We start from the raw sequence: 17104 nt of genomic DNA, 5'->3' as shown, positions 1-17104 counted from the left end.
AAGCTCAGGTGCCTGGATAATTAAGTCACTTGACAACACACATGCATCGACCAACTTTTCAAAACTAGTTCAGTTAAAATTAAACAAATGTTACAGTTAACTTTTCTAATAACTGTACAAACCTTGGCAGATCGCATCAAATCATTAAATCTTTTGCGGAATTGTTCCGCTGTCCGTGGGATGGTGGAGTTCGCGCTGACAGCCTGGGCAACTTCTGTCCAAGCTGTCATCTGCCCTTTGCGTGGCACACTGGACTTCTCATTCCCAATGATCCGCAGGCGTTTCGCCTCAACCTCATTGAGGAGTGTGCTGATGCCATCGTCAGTGAAATCCTGAGCTCTCTTAATGATGTGAATTTTGCTCAGTCCTTCCATTTCACTTTGCTGATTAATTAAAAAGAATGAAAAAAATGTTTTCAGGGCTTTAAAAACTCTTTAAATTGCTTCAAATCTCTTTAAAACTACTTAAGATTCTTCCAATCCATGTAAAAGTCTTTAAAATTTCTAAAAGTTTGCAAAAGATTCAAAAAACTATAAATAAGCTACAGTTCTACAGCTACTTCCAGTTTCCAATGCTTCGGAACAGTTGAAAAAAATCGGGGGCGTGGCCTATGCAAATACAACTTTTGGGGGCGGGTCTCCCCTACGCTCAACGCCCTAGGCTCCGCGCATGCTGCGCTCCTGGGCGGCGTGACATCAGATGCTGCCCGGGTGTCCTCAGGATTACAACGGAACTTTACACGGGCCCAGAGCATTAAGGTCGGCGCGGTTCTTTTTTGCAGGTCGGGGGCTTCCGCCCGCGGGAAGTCTGCGAACGGAATATCCGGGCCAATATATGTTGAAATGACTAGCTAGGTTGCCTGCACACATTGGAACAATGTTAAATTAATTACTGGCCGCCATCAATTGAGAACCTCTAACCCATGGGTCGCGCAAGCACAATGCTGTGTCACTGCATCTAACTTCTACAAAGAAGGGCAGGAAATAATTAAGAAGGATGTGCTGCTCCCAGTTCTGGTGTGAATCCCTTTGAGACAGTTTTACTTTTTACAAGTGATCGATGGGAAGGATTGAGAATTAACTGATTCAATCCCAAAGAACACTTTAAAATGGGAGATTTGCAAAATCTGGAGCAGGGCAAGGCTTGATGGAGGCTTTCGGTAATTAAGAAACTAATTTTGGTTGATTACTCCCTGAAACCTCATTGATTAATTGTGAAATGTAATTATGGTTTAAGTAATAAATTATATACACTCACCAGAATCCAGTTCTTTAAACTCTGTTCCCTCCTTCCATTCATTATCAGAGACAGCCCAGAAAGATGAGACAAGCAATTAGTACCAAGTTTTCATTTCTATCCTTGTAGTATTGATTGATCTCATTTGATTCACTACAGTAGCAATCGATAAGACACAGCTATTCAAACTTACAGTTCAATTGTCTGTGTTATTGTTTAATAATTCTTTTAGTTATTTCTTTTGATCAATAAGTAATAAGTCTGTAAATGTACAACTGAGGTTGTGTGTCTAGCATACTGAATGCTTTACTTCATCATTTTCATGTATTGATCCTCACGCAGCCTCAGGAATTTTCCGTTCTAAGCCACATTTGGCACCAGTATAGTCCGGAAGATTGACACCAGTATAGTCTGGAAGATTGGCATCAGATATGTTACTTACATTTGTATTGATTCATGTCCAATAGCAGTACGTCTTTAGAACCTTCAACTCAACAATGAGAAGTTAACCTGATTGCATTTGGGAAATTGAGCTGGAGATTTGGTCCCAAATTAGCAAATGTCAGCAGAGTATAAAGGAGCAGGTTCTGTGCAGGAATGCTGCTGCAGAAGTATGCCATGATAGCCACCTTAATTGATTTTCACAGCCATTCTGAGAAATAAGCAGATCACTAGCTATAGTCATGGTTAATGATGGTGATCATACAATGGAGCCAATTTGTGAACGATTATTTCATATTTACAAAACTCAAAAAATTGAATGACATGTAGAGAATTTCTGTGTGTGATTCATTTTTGCTACATTTTTTCATCTTGTTTCAGCATATGCTGCTCTTTGCATATGTCGCTTTTTATGCTTTTCTGCTGCTCTTTTATTATGTACATTTAACGTCATCCACGTTTTCACTTCTCATACTTGTGTTTATTCGAAAATATAAGGAGGTCAATTTTGGAAAGATATAGGCCTAGAAATTGAGTGGGCTTAGCGCCCAATTAGTGGCGCTAGAGGGCCTTGCGCCGGACTTATAGCCGTTTTGCAAATTGACTTGGGCCTTACCATCGGCGTTAGCCGGTAGCGCTGCGCCGGCACCGATGACGTCATCGGTGTGCGCAGCGTCCCGGTTGCCGTGGTAACCCGGCCCCAAGCCCAAATTCAGTTGCGCCCGCCTCGCCCGTGGCAGGCGCAACTAACGAATGTGAAAAGTGTTCTTACACGCCTTTGCGCCGGCGCATAAAGGTGGAGCGGCGGCCGGCCGCGTTCCCGGCGGCCGCCTGCCCGCACCTCCCTTCCCGGACTCCTGCATCACCCCCCCCGCGGCCCCGATGAGTGTGTGCTGCGAGCCCGCCACTTCCCCGAGGTGCCGGGCTCAGATGTCGGGGGAATCCGCCAGACAGTTGTTGGCTGCAGGCAGCTCCTCCTTAACAGAAGGAGGAGGCCTGCAGTTCCCCAGCCTGCCGCACCGCATCGGGTGCCGCAGCGGGGGATTAGCGCCGGGAAACCCAATTCAACGCCCGTTTTCAGGCGCTAAAACCCTCCTTTAGCGCCCGCCGCCCTCTGGGGCCGGCGCAACCGAATTTTCGTCGGGCGCTGCCGCATTAACGCTGGCGCAAAATTTCTGGCGCTACAGCCCTGGCGAGCCCACAACCCAATTTCTAGGCCATATAGTACTAATGTACTGTGGCCTATTCTTATATTTTGAGTTTTAATTTGTACGTCAAAGAGATCAGCTTTATATATTTAGCCAAATATCGGAGTCCAAATGAGCCTACAACTTCTGACAACACAATAGAATCACACAGTTAACACCCTATTGCTTAAATGGATGATCGAAGGACTCACGTCAACACTCTTGAAATGGAGGGAGTGGCCCCATATTTCATTCGAAGCGCACAGTGTTTTGTTACTACCCCTCACCTCTCCTGCAAGTTCAGAGTTTTTATTTCATAGGGCCATCCTTCCATGTTAAAAGATGTATGCTTAATATTCTGCTGTCATTTGCATATTGTTTTTAATATACAGTTTACTTGTACATTTGATTAGAATTATTACAGAATGTAATAGAGGTTGACTATCCAGTGACACAGCAGTGGTGAAAAACATATTTAATATGATCAGTCTGTTACACTCTTTAAAATTGTTGGTGCATTTTACTTAATTTTTGTAGAACAAAATTTAGAATTCTGGTTTTGAATCATTGGTTGAGTGCTTTTTTTTCTCTTCTTTCATATTTTATTTTTATTCACCTTTGTGGCTTGGCGCTCCCAGGCTTGCAACAGAAGTTTCTTTCAGCCCACGTGCAAAATCTAGAACCAAATTGTGAGGCGGATTTGTAGTAAAAAGGGGAAGCCATTTCAGATAGGAAGGCTCTGGGTTACACTGACCAATTGCTCAGCACCTTGTAGGTGGTGGAAGCCCCATGATAGCCTTGTGTCTTTGTTAAAACCTCTCGTCAGAACCTGGTTTAAGCCGTTCATAATGAGTGCATCTGATAGGTAGCAATGGACTTGGATGTCTAAAACATTACGCTGGCTGGCACTTTCCATGCTGACCTCTATAGGTCCTCCTACCATTGCTGAAGGCAGAGCATTATCAAATAGTTGATGTGGAAACTCTTATGCGTGGGATGACTACTGTTGCAAGGCATTACCTCGAGGACTGGTGCCTGAGTTTGTTGTTGTATATTCAGGGTTCACTTTCTATATTGATTGGATTGCAGAAAGGCAAAGAGATCCTGTTGATCTCTGCACCTCCAATTGATGGAACCATTGTTTGATTGGGACATTATGGGGGTGATTTTGCCAATGGGGACATGATGGAGGCGGGACTGCTGCTTGTTGGGTTTTAGTCCCGCCTCCATCGACGTCCGGCCAACCCACGCTATTTACCCTTGATTGACCTTGTTAAGCCTGCCTAGCGGGTTTAGCAGGCCAATTAAGGGAAAGCCGGTGACAGGGAACGTCAACGTATGACGTTTCATCTGTCAAGATTTTTTGACAGATGAATTGTCATCGTTTGACAGCTTTAAGAAGCTATCAAACACTTGACATTCTCTGTTGTTAGGCGAGTCCTTGTATTCAAGACTCATCAAACCTATTTCCTGAGCAGAAATCAGATGGTTGTTGCATCGGAGAATGCAGCAGCCATTCTGTCATCTGTCATGGAGATGCCGGAGCCTCCGCATCCCCAACGATTGAAGCCTGCAGGAAGAAACAAAGGTAAGGAAACTTTTTATAAGACTTTTCACTCACCTCACACACTTATCTCTCCACACTTACACCCATTACTCACCTCCACAGTGCACTTTTCGAACCCTCTGACCCCCGCAGACCCACTGCTCGCCTCGCTGACCCTGGCGGGGTTTCCCGAGGTCGGCAAGCTCGCACTTGTGTTGGAAAAATGGGGATAATCCTCTTAACTGCCTGTTAACATCTGTAATGCAATATCTGAGCCAGGCAGGTGTGCACTAATCCCGCACTGCTAATAATTGACTGGCCAACGTGGCTCACTGATGGGACCTAGAAAGATAGATCTGTCCCTGGGGCTGGGATTCTTCCCATTCAACTTTAAACAAATCCCAATGAGGTAGCGTTGTCTTAGCTGACAAACAGCAGGAAGCTTGCCTGCACTCTTTAGGCTGCAGGTCAAGTTCCATCAGTACCTCCATGTATACTTGTGAGGTCTAGGTATATTGGGTATGTCACTACAAGAAGAGCTTGAGGATTCCATATCCTGGCAATGGAAACTCTACTTGCGTAGATTGCTCAGCAGTTTGGACTGGGGACTCTTAAGCATGGTGATAGGCCCCATGTGTCAGGAAGGAAAACAATTATACTATCACCTGCTCCCCTCAGTGCAAGAGAGTTGTAATGAGTAGCAGAATAAAATGAGTGCTGTCTCCATATCGAGTATCCAGAATATTTAATAGATTAATTATGTGAACTTTATTCATTGTTCGCACCACAATGGGAAATTATGTCAAAAACTAAATTTATGACATTTGATTAACATGTCACTTCTAATGATTATCTCATATTAGCAGCTGCTGAAGCACATTGTATCTATTCAGGACATGTGTGTGTCGGTGTGTGCATTGTGTGTGGTAAACAAAGCTGCGTTTTAATTGGATTTGCTTAACATTGTGAAAAATGCCTGATAAGCTACTGAGAATGAGTTGAGAATGGATAATACTTCACAACCAGTGTTATCTAACTACAAGGAAGTTGGGAATCTCATCACCATTTCTTTTCAGCATTGCACATGACAAAGCAAAGGTAAGATAATCTGGTTATTGTATTGTCATTGTTTTACGTGCTGTTTCTTAGTCATTTAAAAAAATTAGCCTGAATTATGTTGGAAAAATTCCCGGCATCTGTTGAAGAAATAAATGGAATGAAATTTGTAGTAAATTACAGTACCTAATTTTGATATGAAGGTTGGTTCAACATGAGGCATTGCTGTATGCATTGTAAATGATACAAATGGCATTCATTTTCAGAAAACTGTGTGCAGTTAATTAATTCTGAACACAGTGTGTTACTTCAAAATAAGTTAGAATCATAGAATAGTTACAGCATGGAAGAAGGCCATTCGGCCCATCAAGCCCATGCCGACTTTCAGCTAGTCCCACTTCCCTGCCCTTTCCCCGTAGCCCTGCAATCTTCTCTGCTCCGAGGAGAACAACCCCAGCTTCTCCAGTCTATCAACGCAACTGAAGTCCCTCATTCCTGGAATCATTCTCATAAATCTTTTCTGCACCTTCTCTAAGGCCTTCACCTCCTTCCTTAAGTGTGGTGCCCAGAATTGAACACAGTACTCCAGTTGGGGCCGAACCAGTGCTTTATAAAAGTTCACCATAATTTCCACACTTTTGTACTCTATACCTCTACTTATGAAGCCCAGTATCCCATAAGCCTTTTTAGCTGCTTTCTCAACCTGCCCTGCCACCTTCAACGATTTGTGCACACATACCCCCAGGTCTCTCTGTTTGTGCATCCCCTTTAGGATTGTACCATTTAGTTTATATGTCCTCTCCTCATTCTTTCTACCAAAATGTATCACTTTGCACTTTTCTGCGTTAAATTTAATCTGCCACGTGTCCGCCCATTTCACCAGCCTGTCTATGTCTCCCTGAAGTCTATCACTCTCCTCCTCACTGTTCACTATACTTCCAAGTTTTGTGTCATCTGCAAATTTTGAAATTGTGCCCTGTACACCCACGTCCAAGTCATTCATATATATCAAGAAAAGCACTGGTCCTAGAACCGACCCCTGGGGAACACCACTGTATACCTTCCTCCAGTCCGAAAAACAACCATTCACCACTACTCTGTTTCCTGTCACTTAGCCAATTTCGTATCCATGCTGCCACTGACCCTTTTATTCCATGGGCTTCAACTATGCTGGCAAGCCTATTTTGTGGTACTTTGTCGAACGCCTTTTGGAAATCCATGTACACTACATCAACCGCATTGCCCTCATCAACCCTCTCTGTTACCTCATCAAAAACTCGATCAATTTGGTTAAACACGATTTGCCTTTAACAATTCCATGCTGGCTTTCCTTAATTAATCCACACCTATCCAAGTGACTGTTAATTTTATCCTTGATTACTGTTGCTAAAAGCTTCCCCACTACCGAGGTTAAACTGACCGGCCTGTAGTTGCTGGGCTTATTGTTACACCCTTTTTTGAACAATGATGTAACATGTGCAATTCTCCAGTCCTCTGGCACCAGAGTTGAACTGAGTATCCCGTATAATTTTAGAATCCTAACATATTCGAAAGGAACTGTTGGTACCTGGGTTAATAGAGAAAAACTTGCTCCTGATCTCAGGCATGATGCCAGTAGGGGCCTCAACACCCCTGGGCTAGGGAGGTGAAAAAAATGGACCAGGGTTCCATCTCTGGATCACTATCTAGTGAGTCCTACTGTAAGTACATGTGTGACATGGGAGTGAGGACAGGAACTGGTTTGGCTGAGGTGTCCCACCATCAAAAGTCTGCCAGCACTCCCTGCGCAGTCCCACACACGAGGGCAGGTTACAGATGGAGCTGGTGGCCATCACAAGTCTGTACCTTCAGAGGGTGAGGCAAGATAATTGGAGGAGAGGGAAGGGGCAGGTCTTCCCACATCTTGTAGCACATAACCCTTCGAGAGGACTGTTTCGAAAGGCTTATTTGAAAATATAATAGGACCTCAATGTCTTTGGATTCTTGTGCCTGTATTAATAGACATTAAAATTCAAACACTGAGTCTGAGTCCATCATTGCTTCTGTGATTTGCAAGAAATTGTAGAGATTAACATCTATTTAAAATAGGTATAATACATATGTTGTTATATTGAATTAAAATATTAACATTGGAAGAATGCATAATGGCAATTGCTGACATTAAACTAAAAATGAAAATTAGTCTCCCTTACACTACAGTACATAATGAGGCCGCATTTTGTCTGCCCAATGTCCCTTTTGTGCTTGAAAAAAGGTTCATTAGAAAGACAACTTTATTATTTATTAAACACTACTGCTCACTGACCACTCATGGCTTGCCTGACTCAGTTTTCGAGTGGACCTCGAATTTGGTGGCCAGTGTCCTGCCTGAAACAGGCAGGAGCCTTACTAAAATATTTAAATTGGGGTCCTATGCTGTCTGTAGGACCCTGACGCAGTTTTCAGCCTAACTAACTCCTCCTGGCCCCACAAAAATCTTCCCACTTGCTGAGAGTTGCTCAGTGCTTCAGCCCCCCTCCTGCCACCCACCCCGCTAAGTTCTGGCTTCTGACTTGGCTCTGTACAGGAGCTGCTGGAATATCCCACCCATCCCCTGGATTGACGAGCTGAGTGTTGACAGCTTGCCAAAATTATGTAGATGAGGCCCCTATGTTTTGGGCCTCTTGTTGATGCCCGGGCAGGCCGTGTGATCACTCTGCTCACCGCCCTCCCATTGTGCACTTAACTCAAGAATCAGTCCCATAGTATGTTTCCACTCAAGCTGCCAACGGCTTTCTGAAATAGTTTCCTGTTGATTGGATAGTTGTTTTCCACAAGTCTTGTTACCAAGCAAAAAATATGTATTTTCTACATTTATCAGGTTAAAGCGAGAATCTTACCATCAAACTTAAAAAAAAGCTTACAAAGAATGCGGATTAACTTTAATTTGCATTTGATTTTGATTTTTCTGTCCATTTTTGTTTTTTCTTTAAATAATTGTATGCCAACAGTTGGAGCTGGTTACCTCAGTGATGAAAAGAGCTGAGAAGTTACTAAAATAAAAACAGAAAATGCTGGAAATACTCAGCAGGTCAGGCAGCATCTGTGGAGAGAGAAACAGAGTTAACGTTTCAGGTCGATGACCCTTTGTCAGAACTGGGAAGTTACTAACCTGGAAATTACTGTTCGGGAAATATCTGACCGAAGCTTATCGCATCCTTTGTCCACTTCCTTTTGTCCACTATTTTAGTGAAGGTATTAACCCATTTAAAATGAGCTGGTTAAAGGCTGCCTTACAGTAGCGGTAGCAGAAGATTGTGTGGGTTCTGTTATGCACATCCTAACGCCTGATTTTCCTCCATGCACAGTATCTAGATGATCCTTTATGCCCAAATGCAATAAGAGGAAAATCTGTCGCTAAGCCTTGATCCAATAATATCATCAACAGTAATTCTCAGAGTTACTGTGAGGAAGCCAGATTAATGTTCTTATATAGTCGTTAACTCCGAGTGCTTCCTCAGTCTTAGCATTTCATCAGAGCATGTCTGTTCAGTTCCATTGCACTGCTGGGGCCAATAAGTCATCCAGATTGGTTCCCTAAAGGATGTCATCAGCACTCTCCATCGAAACAGTTCCAAAAAAGGAAGGGTGAAAGATACAAGAAACAAGTGAAATGATTTCACAGGGTAATTGTAACTTCTCCATTTCTCATTTTTAACATAAGTTACCAAAGTGAGATCCCCCCCCCCACTTTAAATCATTGTCTTAAGGAGATCACTCAACGTTTTCTGTACTGAAATAGGTATAGGGATTATTTATATAGGTGCAGGAGTGATTTCTAATGGGGACAGAGAATTAAATGGCAACACTGGCACCCTACTACCAGTACTAGGAAACCAGCGTCACTGCACTGAGTAGCTGCTTTTTTGCCCCTAGTTCTTCTGTTTTACATTCTTTCTTGTTGCCCTCCGATACATGTGTCAATATCGATGACACCCATTTGTGTCACATGTCACAGAAGTTTTTTGTTTTTAATTGTCACCCAAATTTTGAAAATAAAAGCTGATCCTCTTGTGCCGGAAGAGACAATAATCCCAGCACCAGGACATTTATTTCATTAATTTTGAAAGAATGACCAATTGCCATTGCCATGGCTCGTGGATTTAAATATCATTTTGATTCAGGCTGAGCAGCATACATTATTTGATGTTTTCAGTTTAAGCCCTAATCTCCTGAATGTTGTGTATGTAATATGTGTGCTACTTTGAACCTATGGACAGGACTGCACTACTTGTAGGGCGTAGTGATACGCAGTACCACTCCTGGCTATAGGGGTATAAATAGTACTGTGGGTACTGATCTCCCCTCAGTTCCCGCCTGTGGGCATGAAGTAAAGACCTACGTGCAGTCCCTACCTCCAACCAGTAAAGACCTGTTTGAGTTATACGTTTAAGTCTTTGTGTTAATTGTTCAATACAATACATATACTTAACACTGGCGACGAGTCAGGTTCTTACCCTGCGGCAGTTGAAGAGAGGTTTCAAACCTCACCACCCCACTAGAAGCGACAGGCTTAGGACTCTGAAGCCTCCATCAGCGACTGAGCACTGGAGTGCAGCAGCCATCCTGACAGCTTCCAGCGACTGACAGAAGTCTTTCTGCAGTTTCCTTGTTCAACCTAGGTGGTGGGGTAAGCTGTGCAGCGTTGGCTGCAAAGACAGGGCTGGGGAAGTCAGAGCAGATAAGGGCATTGATCGCGATCGGAGATAAGGCCGGGCCGCCTTCAAGTGCGAGGCGCAGCGCGGGCCAGCGATCGGGACCAAAGATAAGGGCCGCACTCGGACTGAAAGGCGCGGCGGCTGCAGAAGCTCAAGGTGCGAGAGCCGCGGTGCACAGCGCGGGCTATCGATCGCACAGAAGATAAGGGCCGAGAGCCGCTTCGGTCGGGAGCCACTTCGCGATCCAGCGATCGCATCCGCTGATAAGGGCCGCACTCGGGCGATCGCGGCGAAGATAAGGGCCGCACTCGGGGGCTGAAGGGAGACGGCGTCGGGGGACGGGTGAAGACCGCCAAGCGCGGGAAAACCGCCATTTTGTGGGCGGAGGACGACGGCAAGAGCGGGAAGCCGCCATCTTTGATAACAAGTAAAGAAAATAAAATCTGAGAAATTGCAAATCTACAATGCCTAAACACGGGAATATTAGCACCTTTGATAGTGACCTCGAAGATTGGGCCATATATGTTGAAAGAGTAAAAAATTATTGTAAGGCCAATAAAAACCCCACGCCGCTGATGCTAGCGGGATGATTTAAATTTTACGACAGAAGGCAGCTACAGCATGAAAGCAATGCTGAATATTTGCTGGAATTGCGTAAATTAGCGAAATATTGCCAGTTTGGAACGGGACTGACAGATGCACTACGAGACAAATTTGTGTGTGGTTTATTTAAACAGGATACACAAAAGCGACTGCTCGAGGAGAATGAGCTGACGCTTGAGAAGGCGGTCACTATGGCAGCAGCACACGAAGCCGCAGCGAGAGGCACGGCAGTAATGCAGCTACGGTCACCGGAGCTCAGTGCACACAAATTGGGTGTGAGTTCTGGCAAATGTTATCGTTGTGGAAAGACAACGCATGATCAGAACCAGTGTTGGTTTAAAAACCAAGAATGTAGAACTTGTGGTAGGCTTGGACATATAGCTAGAGTATGCAGGTCAGGGAAGAAGACCAGCAACAAGAAGTCACCGCAAGGAAAATACGCAAAGGTACACAAGGTGACCGAACAGGAGTCCGATTCAGACGCTAGCAGTAATGAACTGGCTAGCTTAAGCTGTAATGAACTGGCTAGCTTAAGAGTACTCAACGCTGGTAAGGGTGCAGACCTCCAGACAATTTGGGTCACTCTTCAGATAGAAGGAGTCCAAGTAAAACTGGAATTGGACACTGGATCGGCATTGACGGTCATAAATAAGAAAGATTACGGAAAGTTATTCCAACATATTCCCCTACAGGATACGGGGATTATATTGAAAACATACACGGGGCAAAGAGTGTACCCCATCAGGAAAATAGAGGTTGCAGTGGTCCACAAGGGCGAAGACAGTCAAATAATGGACTTATATGTGATATCTGAAGGAGGTCCTCCACTACTAGGACGGGAGTGGATTAGGAAAATGAATATGGACTGGCATTTCCTACAAACAATAACGAGTGAGAACTCGGTGAACATAATCAACCCAGACTCTGGAACTGATGATGGTAAGACCAACCCGTGTGCAAAAGACAAAGTTTCAGCACAGAATTCCACTGAGATAGAGAATTCTGAGTCTGTCCAGTCTACTGACATGCACATTTCTGAGGGACACCGGGCTCGAACTCAACTCCATTTCAAACTGCAACAGCAATTAGAACAAATGATTCGCCGTTTTGAGCAAGAGATGAATGCGACGAAAGAGTTCTTTGATATAGAGTGGGAACATCTGGAAAGACAACAGAAGCAGCTGCTGGAGCAAATGGAGCAGGAGCACACAAAACGTCTGATGTCAGAGGAGTTAACGGTCAGCCAACTCCTGCATATGCTGAAGGACAGGACTCTGAAATGGGAAAAACTTGAACACGAACTTCAATATTCAAACGAAAGGGGTTCGGAGCTCTCAAAGGTTATTGGAAGAGCTGAGGTGGCAACACAGACTGAGATGACTGCAACAGAGCAGCCCTTGGATGCCAAAAGTACGCTGACTCACGTCAACGTAGAACAACAGACCGCTGAAACAGCTGCTCCGGTAGAGGGATTGAATAGTCCGATCAATCAATCTCCAAAAGAAGTTGAAGTAGTAAAATCTCAAATGAGGTCATTAGTAAACGACTTGCTGAAAGCCCAGAAAAAGCTGGATGAAGAGGTACGCATGAAGAAGTCTCTTCAGGAAAGATGTCTGGACTTGGAACAAAAGCTGGCTAACGCCCAGCTGGGTATGGAGGAAATAGAAGACCCTCTCGCTGGCCTAGATCAGGACGACACCGAATATTACTATGTCCTGTCCTGCCCAACTTGTAACTTCGATTCCCACCATACAGAAATCATGGAGGAGCACCGAAAGTCTACGGAACATCGGGAGAAGGTGGCTCTACTACGGAAAAAGGAGGAAGAGAAGGAGGAACTGCGCATGCAGCTGGCAGCTGACAGTGGAGCCCAGAGAGTCTCCAAGAAGCAGAAAAGGAAAAGTCGAAACAGAAGATGACCCATCTGAACCATTATTACCTCTACCAGATCACACACGTGGTCCCTCCGAACAGAGCCAATTCAGTTCGGAAGTTCAAACTGTTAAATCCATGGAAGGACTATTGAATGAGTCACTCCAGCAACGTGAACCGACTACACCACAGAGATTGAATCTGTGAACTGTTTTCCGCAGAGACTGAATCTGTGATCTGTTTTGACATGAAGTTATCTATGTATCTATGTTATTCTGTTATGTAAACCTGAAGTTATATATGTATATATGTTATTACGTTATGTTAAATGGGGAGATGACTGTAAAGCTAAGAAGGGAGGAATGTTGTGTATGTAATATGTGTGCTACTTTGAACCTATGGACAGGACTGCACTACTTGTAGGGCGTAGTGATACGCAGTACCACTCCTGGCCATAGGGGTATAAATAGTACTGTGGGTACTGATCTCCCCTCAGTTCCCGCCTGTGGGCATGAAGTAAAGACCTACGTGCAGTCCCTACCTCCAACCAGTAAAGACCTGTTTGAGTTATACGTTTAAGTCTTTGTGTTAATTGTTCAATACAATACACATACTTAACACTGAAGGTGCTGCTTCGCATAGATCTCCTGGTGGCAGTACCCTCCTTCACCTCATCCAAGTGACCATTTCTGGATCTTGGATGTTCCTTACCTGACATCCACCTGTCCAATTTCCAGCAGATAGCAGTCAAGAACAGAATAACCGGCTGATTTATTTTTCCCATCCCTCGCCTGAGGGCACTGTACAGCCCGACTGTATGGTCCCTCCACCAATACTCTGGTTAAGATCACTTACTTTAATACAGGCCAGGGATTGTATCTGGGACCTTCCTTGATATGTATGGCTCACGTCCATACATCACCCCCTGAGCCATTGGGAAGCCCTCAATAAGCATATATGCCGAGTATATAAAATGTAATAATTGCATTTTGATGGGCATCGCACATCATGATGCACCAATTTAAACAATTACGTCACAAATGCGGAAAATTGTTCCTATTGTACCTTGCTAAGAACTCCATTTGTTCTGAAGTCAACTGTTTTCATCTTTAAATGTTATTTTGTAGTCTAATGCTGTTTCTTTGTTATATATTGCAGATTTTGGTGCATTTCTTAATTTTAATGACACGTTTGATGACCCGGAGGTAATGGAAATATTTAAGTTATGCTTTGGCTATCTATTCTCATCTTTAAAGAATTACTTTGTCTATAGATTCAGGTGTAGGTAGGAGGGAGTTCTAATTAAGTGCTACATTCAAAGGCTTCAAAAGATGTCTTAAACCACAAGAACAAGTCTTGAACAATTGAAGCGTAATCAACTGTACCAAGAGGTATTGTTACTACTTTTAACTCCCTCCTATCTGTATCCCATTTTTAGAATGAAATGTACAGATTTTTTAAAACCTTTCCATTTGGAGGTTGCTGTTGATTTGATGCTGGGCTTTGGCAGATCTTTATCTGTTGGAAAAGCAACATCAGTGTGTGAAGTTGCAAGGACTGTTAAGATGAGCGTAAAATTAAAGGTAGTATTGTGGCGGTACCACTGGTTCTCCCTTACATTGAGATACATAATTCCCTTTAACTTACCTTTTGGGGCCATTGCCCTTTTAACTTACCTGTTGGGGCCATTGCCCCTTTAAGACGCGCTGTTGCTTTGGACGTAGAGGCGGACGATCCGTGTGGCGGTAGAAGAGTCGAATACGGAGACCGTGAGCACGTGCGTGGTCTGTGCCACATCGATGTTCTCGGCGAACAGGGCTTCTACCTGCATAAAGCACGAGGGAGACCGTGGCTCCCTGGATTGCGGTAGCGACAGCAGAACGGCTGATGCTTCCATAGCGTGCTTCGTTTGTGAAAGACGTTCACAAACCCACCAATTGTAGCGCTGGTGGATGACGGTTGCCGTTGGTCGTGCTCTACCTTTGTGAAATCATTCGTGAAAAATGGGCTCACCTCCAAGCTGCGCTTCCGTTGCGAAGACGTTCGCAAAGACGGGGTCGCTTGTGGTGGAATCGGTGTTAGGCGGTTGCTGTTCCGTGGTTGTTTGTCGGTTGTGCGTTGGTCGTCTTGAGTGAAGACGAGGTTCAGGCGCGCGTTGCTACCATGAAAATTGTTCACTGATACGGGTTCACCAGTTGTAGCGTTGGAATTGATGAGCTCCCGTACTCACGTCGTGGGGTCACCAATGTAGCGGTTCTTGTAGATTGCCACTAAATAAGAGAGTTTGACTTAGACGAACTATAAATAAGTTGTTTATTTACAGGAACAGGCTAATTACAGCAGGTAAGATAGCAGGTAAGATGGCTGACTGTAGGAGCACCGTGGTGTCGGTCTTGTCCCAGTGGGGACTCCATGAGGACTGAGTTCGCAGTCCTGTGGGGAGCGTGATGACGTCATCGCGTTTGTGTTGTGACGTCATCACAGTGTTCGCGTTTCCCGCGCTTAGGGCGTCACGTGATGCGCGTTGTTGCGTCGCTGGCCATTGAGGCCGAAGTCAGGAGGCCGGGCTGTGCCGGTGCTTGCCGCGGGAGCGGAAGATTGCATCGCTCCCGTCGGCTGGCCGTTGAGGCCGAAGACGCTAGGCCGGGCTGTGCCGGCGCACGCACATCACGTCGTACGTGACGTGACGTCAGCGCGCTAGGGCGCATCATAAAGGGGCAATGGCCCCAACAGGTAAGTTAAAAGGGCAACGGCCCCAAAAGGTAAGTTAAAGGGAATTATGTATCTCAATGTAAGGGACAACCAGTGGTACCGCCACAGTATGAGCAACTTAAAAGTGTTTTGAGGTTTTCTTTATTTTCCAACTGTTATTTATCCATTATGATATAAATTACTTGTACACTACCCAAATTAAATGAATTAGTATATTTTACTTTTTTGAGATTTTAAGTATTTGGAACAGTACAGTCCAAAAAAGATGCTCATCAGCATTAACTTCTGCATAGATAGTTCTTTCTAAGTATCTCGAAATTACATTGTGCAGTATTTGTAATGAGTGTATCCACTTGTCTATTATTATACTGCCCAGTGTAACTTTGTTAATACTATCATGAAATTCCCTTGTCCACTGTATTTTGTTACTAATATCATATCGTATCAACTTCAAGGTTGCAGAAAACTAAATCTGGGAGTAAATTGCTTCCTTCCATCAAATGATTCTCTTTTCTCCAGGTCATTTCTGTTAACGGTTCTCCGCTCTTCACCATTCCTCTGGTCCAAGTTGTATGCTCAGGTCACAGTGAGACCTATTATCCTGCCAAGAACTGTGGTCATGTTTTATGCAATTGAGAAATGATATTAAGCTGCCTTTCTCTCGCGAGATGGTTCTGTGATTTAAACAGGAATGAAAACAGAACCAGATGCGGGTCCATTTTCCTGTGCTTTGCACCAGGCGAACACTTGAATTCCCCAGCTCAGAGCAGATGAGAAAGGGAGGTGGAGATTTGTACTGCAGTGGGATTTCTGGAATTTCACAGGGCACCATTGCTTGTGCCTGAAATAGGTGCAAGTACTCAAAGTGAATTTAAATGAAGTGGGAGTGACATCATAGTGCCTCCTCCCCAAATGCCATTAGGATGGACACCCAGAAGAAGCAGCCTGATGCATTGCACCATCCCTTCGCCCCCCCCCCCACCAGAGTAGAGGAGCTGAGAGGGGTGGGCAGCAAGGCCGAGTAAGAATATAAGAAATAGGAGCAGGAGTAGACCATTTAGCCCCTCGAGCCTGCTCCGCCATTCAATGAGATCATGGCTGGTCTGATCTTGGGCTCAGCTCCATTTCCCTGCCCGCTCTCCATAACCCATCACTCCCTTATTGTTCAAAAACCTGTCTACCTCCACCTCCACCTTTAATGACCCAGCCTCCACAGCTCTCTGGGGCAGAGAATTCCACAGATTTACAACCCTCAGAGAAGAAATTCCTCCTCATCTCAGTTTTAAATGGGCAACCCCTTATTCTGAAACTATGCCCCCTAGTTCTAGATTCTCCCTTGAGGGGAAACATCTTCTCTGCATCTACCTTGTTGAGCCCCTTCAGAATCTTATATGTTTCAATAAGGTCACCTTTCATTCTTCTAAACTCCAATGAGTATAGGCCCAGCCTGCTCAACCTTTCCTCATAAGACAACCCCTTCATCTCCGGAATCAACCTCGTGAACCTTCTCTGAACTGCCTCCAATGCAAGTATATCCCTCCTTAAATAATGAGGCTAAAACTGCACGCAGTACTCCAGGTGTGGTCTCACCAGCACCCTGTATAGCTGTAGCAGGACTTCCCTGCTTTTATACTCCAACCCCCTTGCAATAAAGGCCAACATTACATTTGTCTTCCTGATTACTTGCTGTACCTGCAGGCTAACTTTTTCTTTCAGGCTCTCTTCCCCATCCCCCCAACCATCAATCTTTGGGG

The 17104-nt window shown here is 44.5% G+C and overlaps 1 protein-coding gene across 2 annotated transcripts in view; it reads left to right on the top strand.

The window, feature by feature from the left end:
• The window catches only part of ptprz1a (protein tyrosine phosphatase receptor type Z1a), a 346830-nt gene that overhangs the window by 232956 nt on the left and 96770 nt on the right, over positions 1-17104 (top strand). For both annotated transcript variants that reach the window (XM_086008797.1, XM_086008795.1), the window contains exon 11: positions 13797-13843. In XM_086008797.1, the coding sequence (XP_085864923.1) occupies positions 13797-13843 (47 nt within the window). The remainder of the gene's footprint in view (positions 1-13796; positions 13844-17104) is intronic.

This window comes from Somniosus microcephalus, chromosome 16, assembly GCF_052327205.1.
Source record: "Somniosus microcephalus isolate GS21.2 chromosome 16, FLI_Smic_1.0, whole genome shotgun sequence".
Lineage (NCBI taxonomy): Eukaryota > Metazoa > Chordata > Chondrichthyes > Squaliformes > Somniosidae > Somniosus > Somniosus microcephalus.
This window is presented reverse-complemented; position numbering and strand designations above follow the sequence as displayed.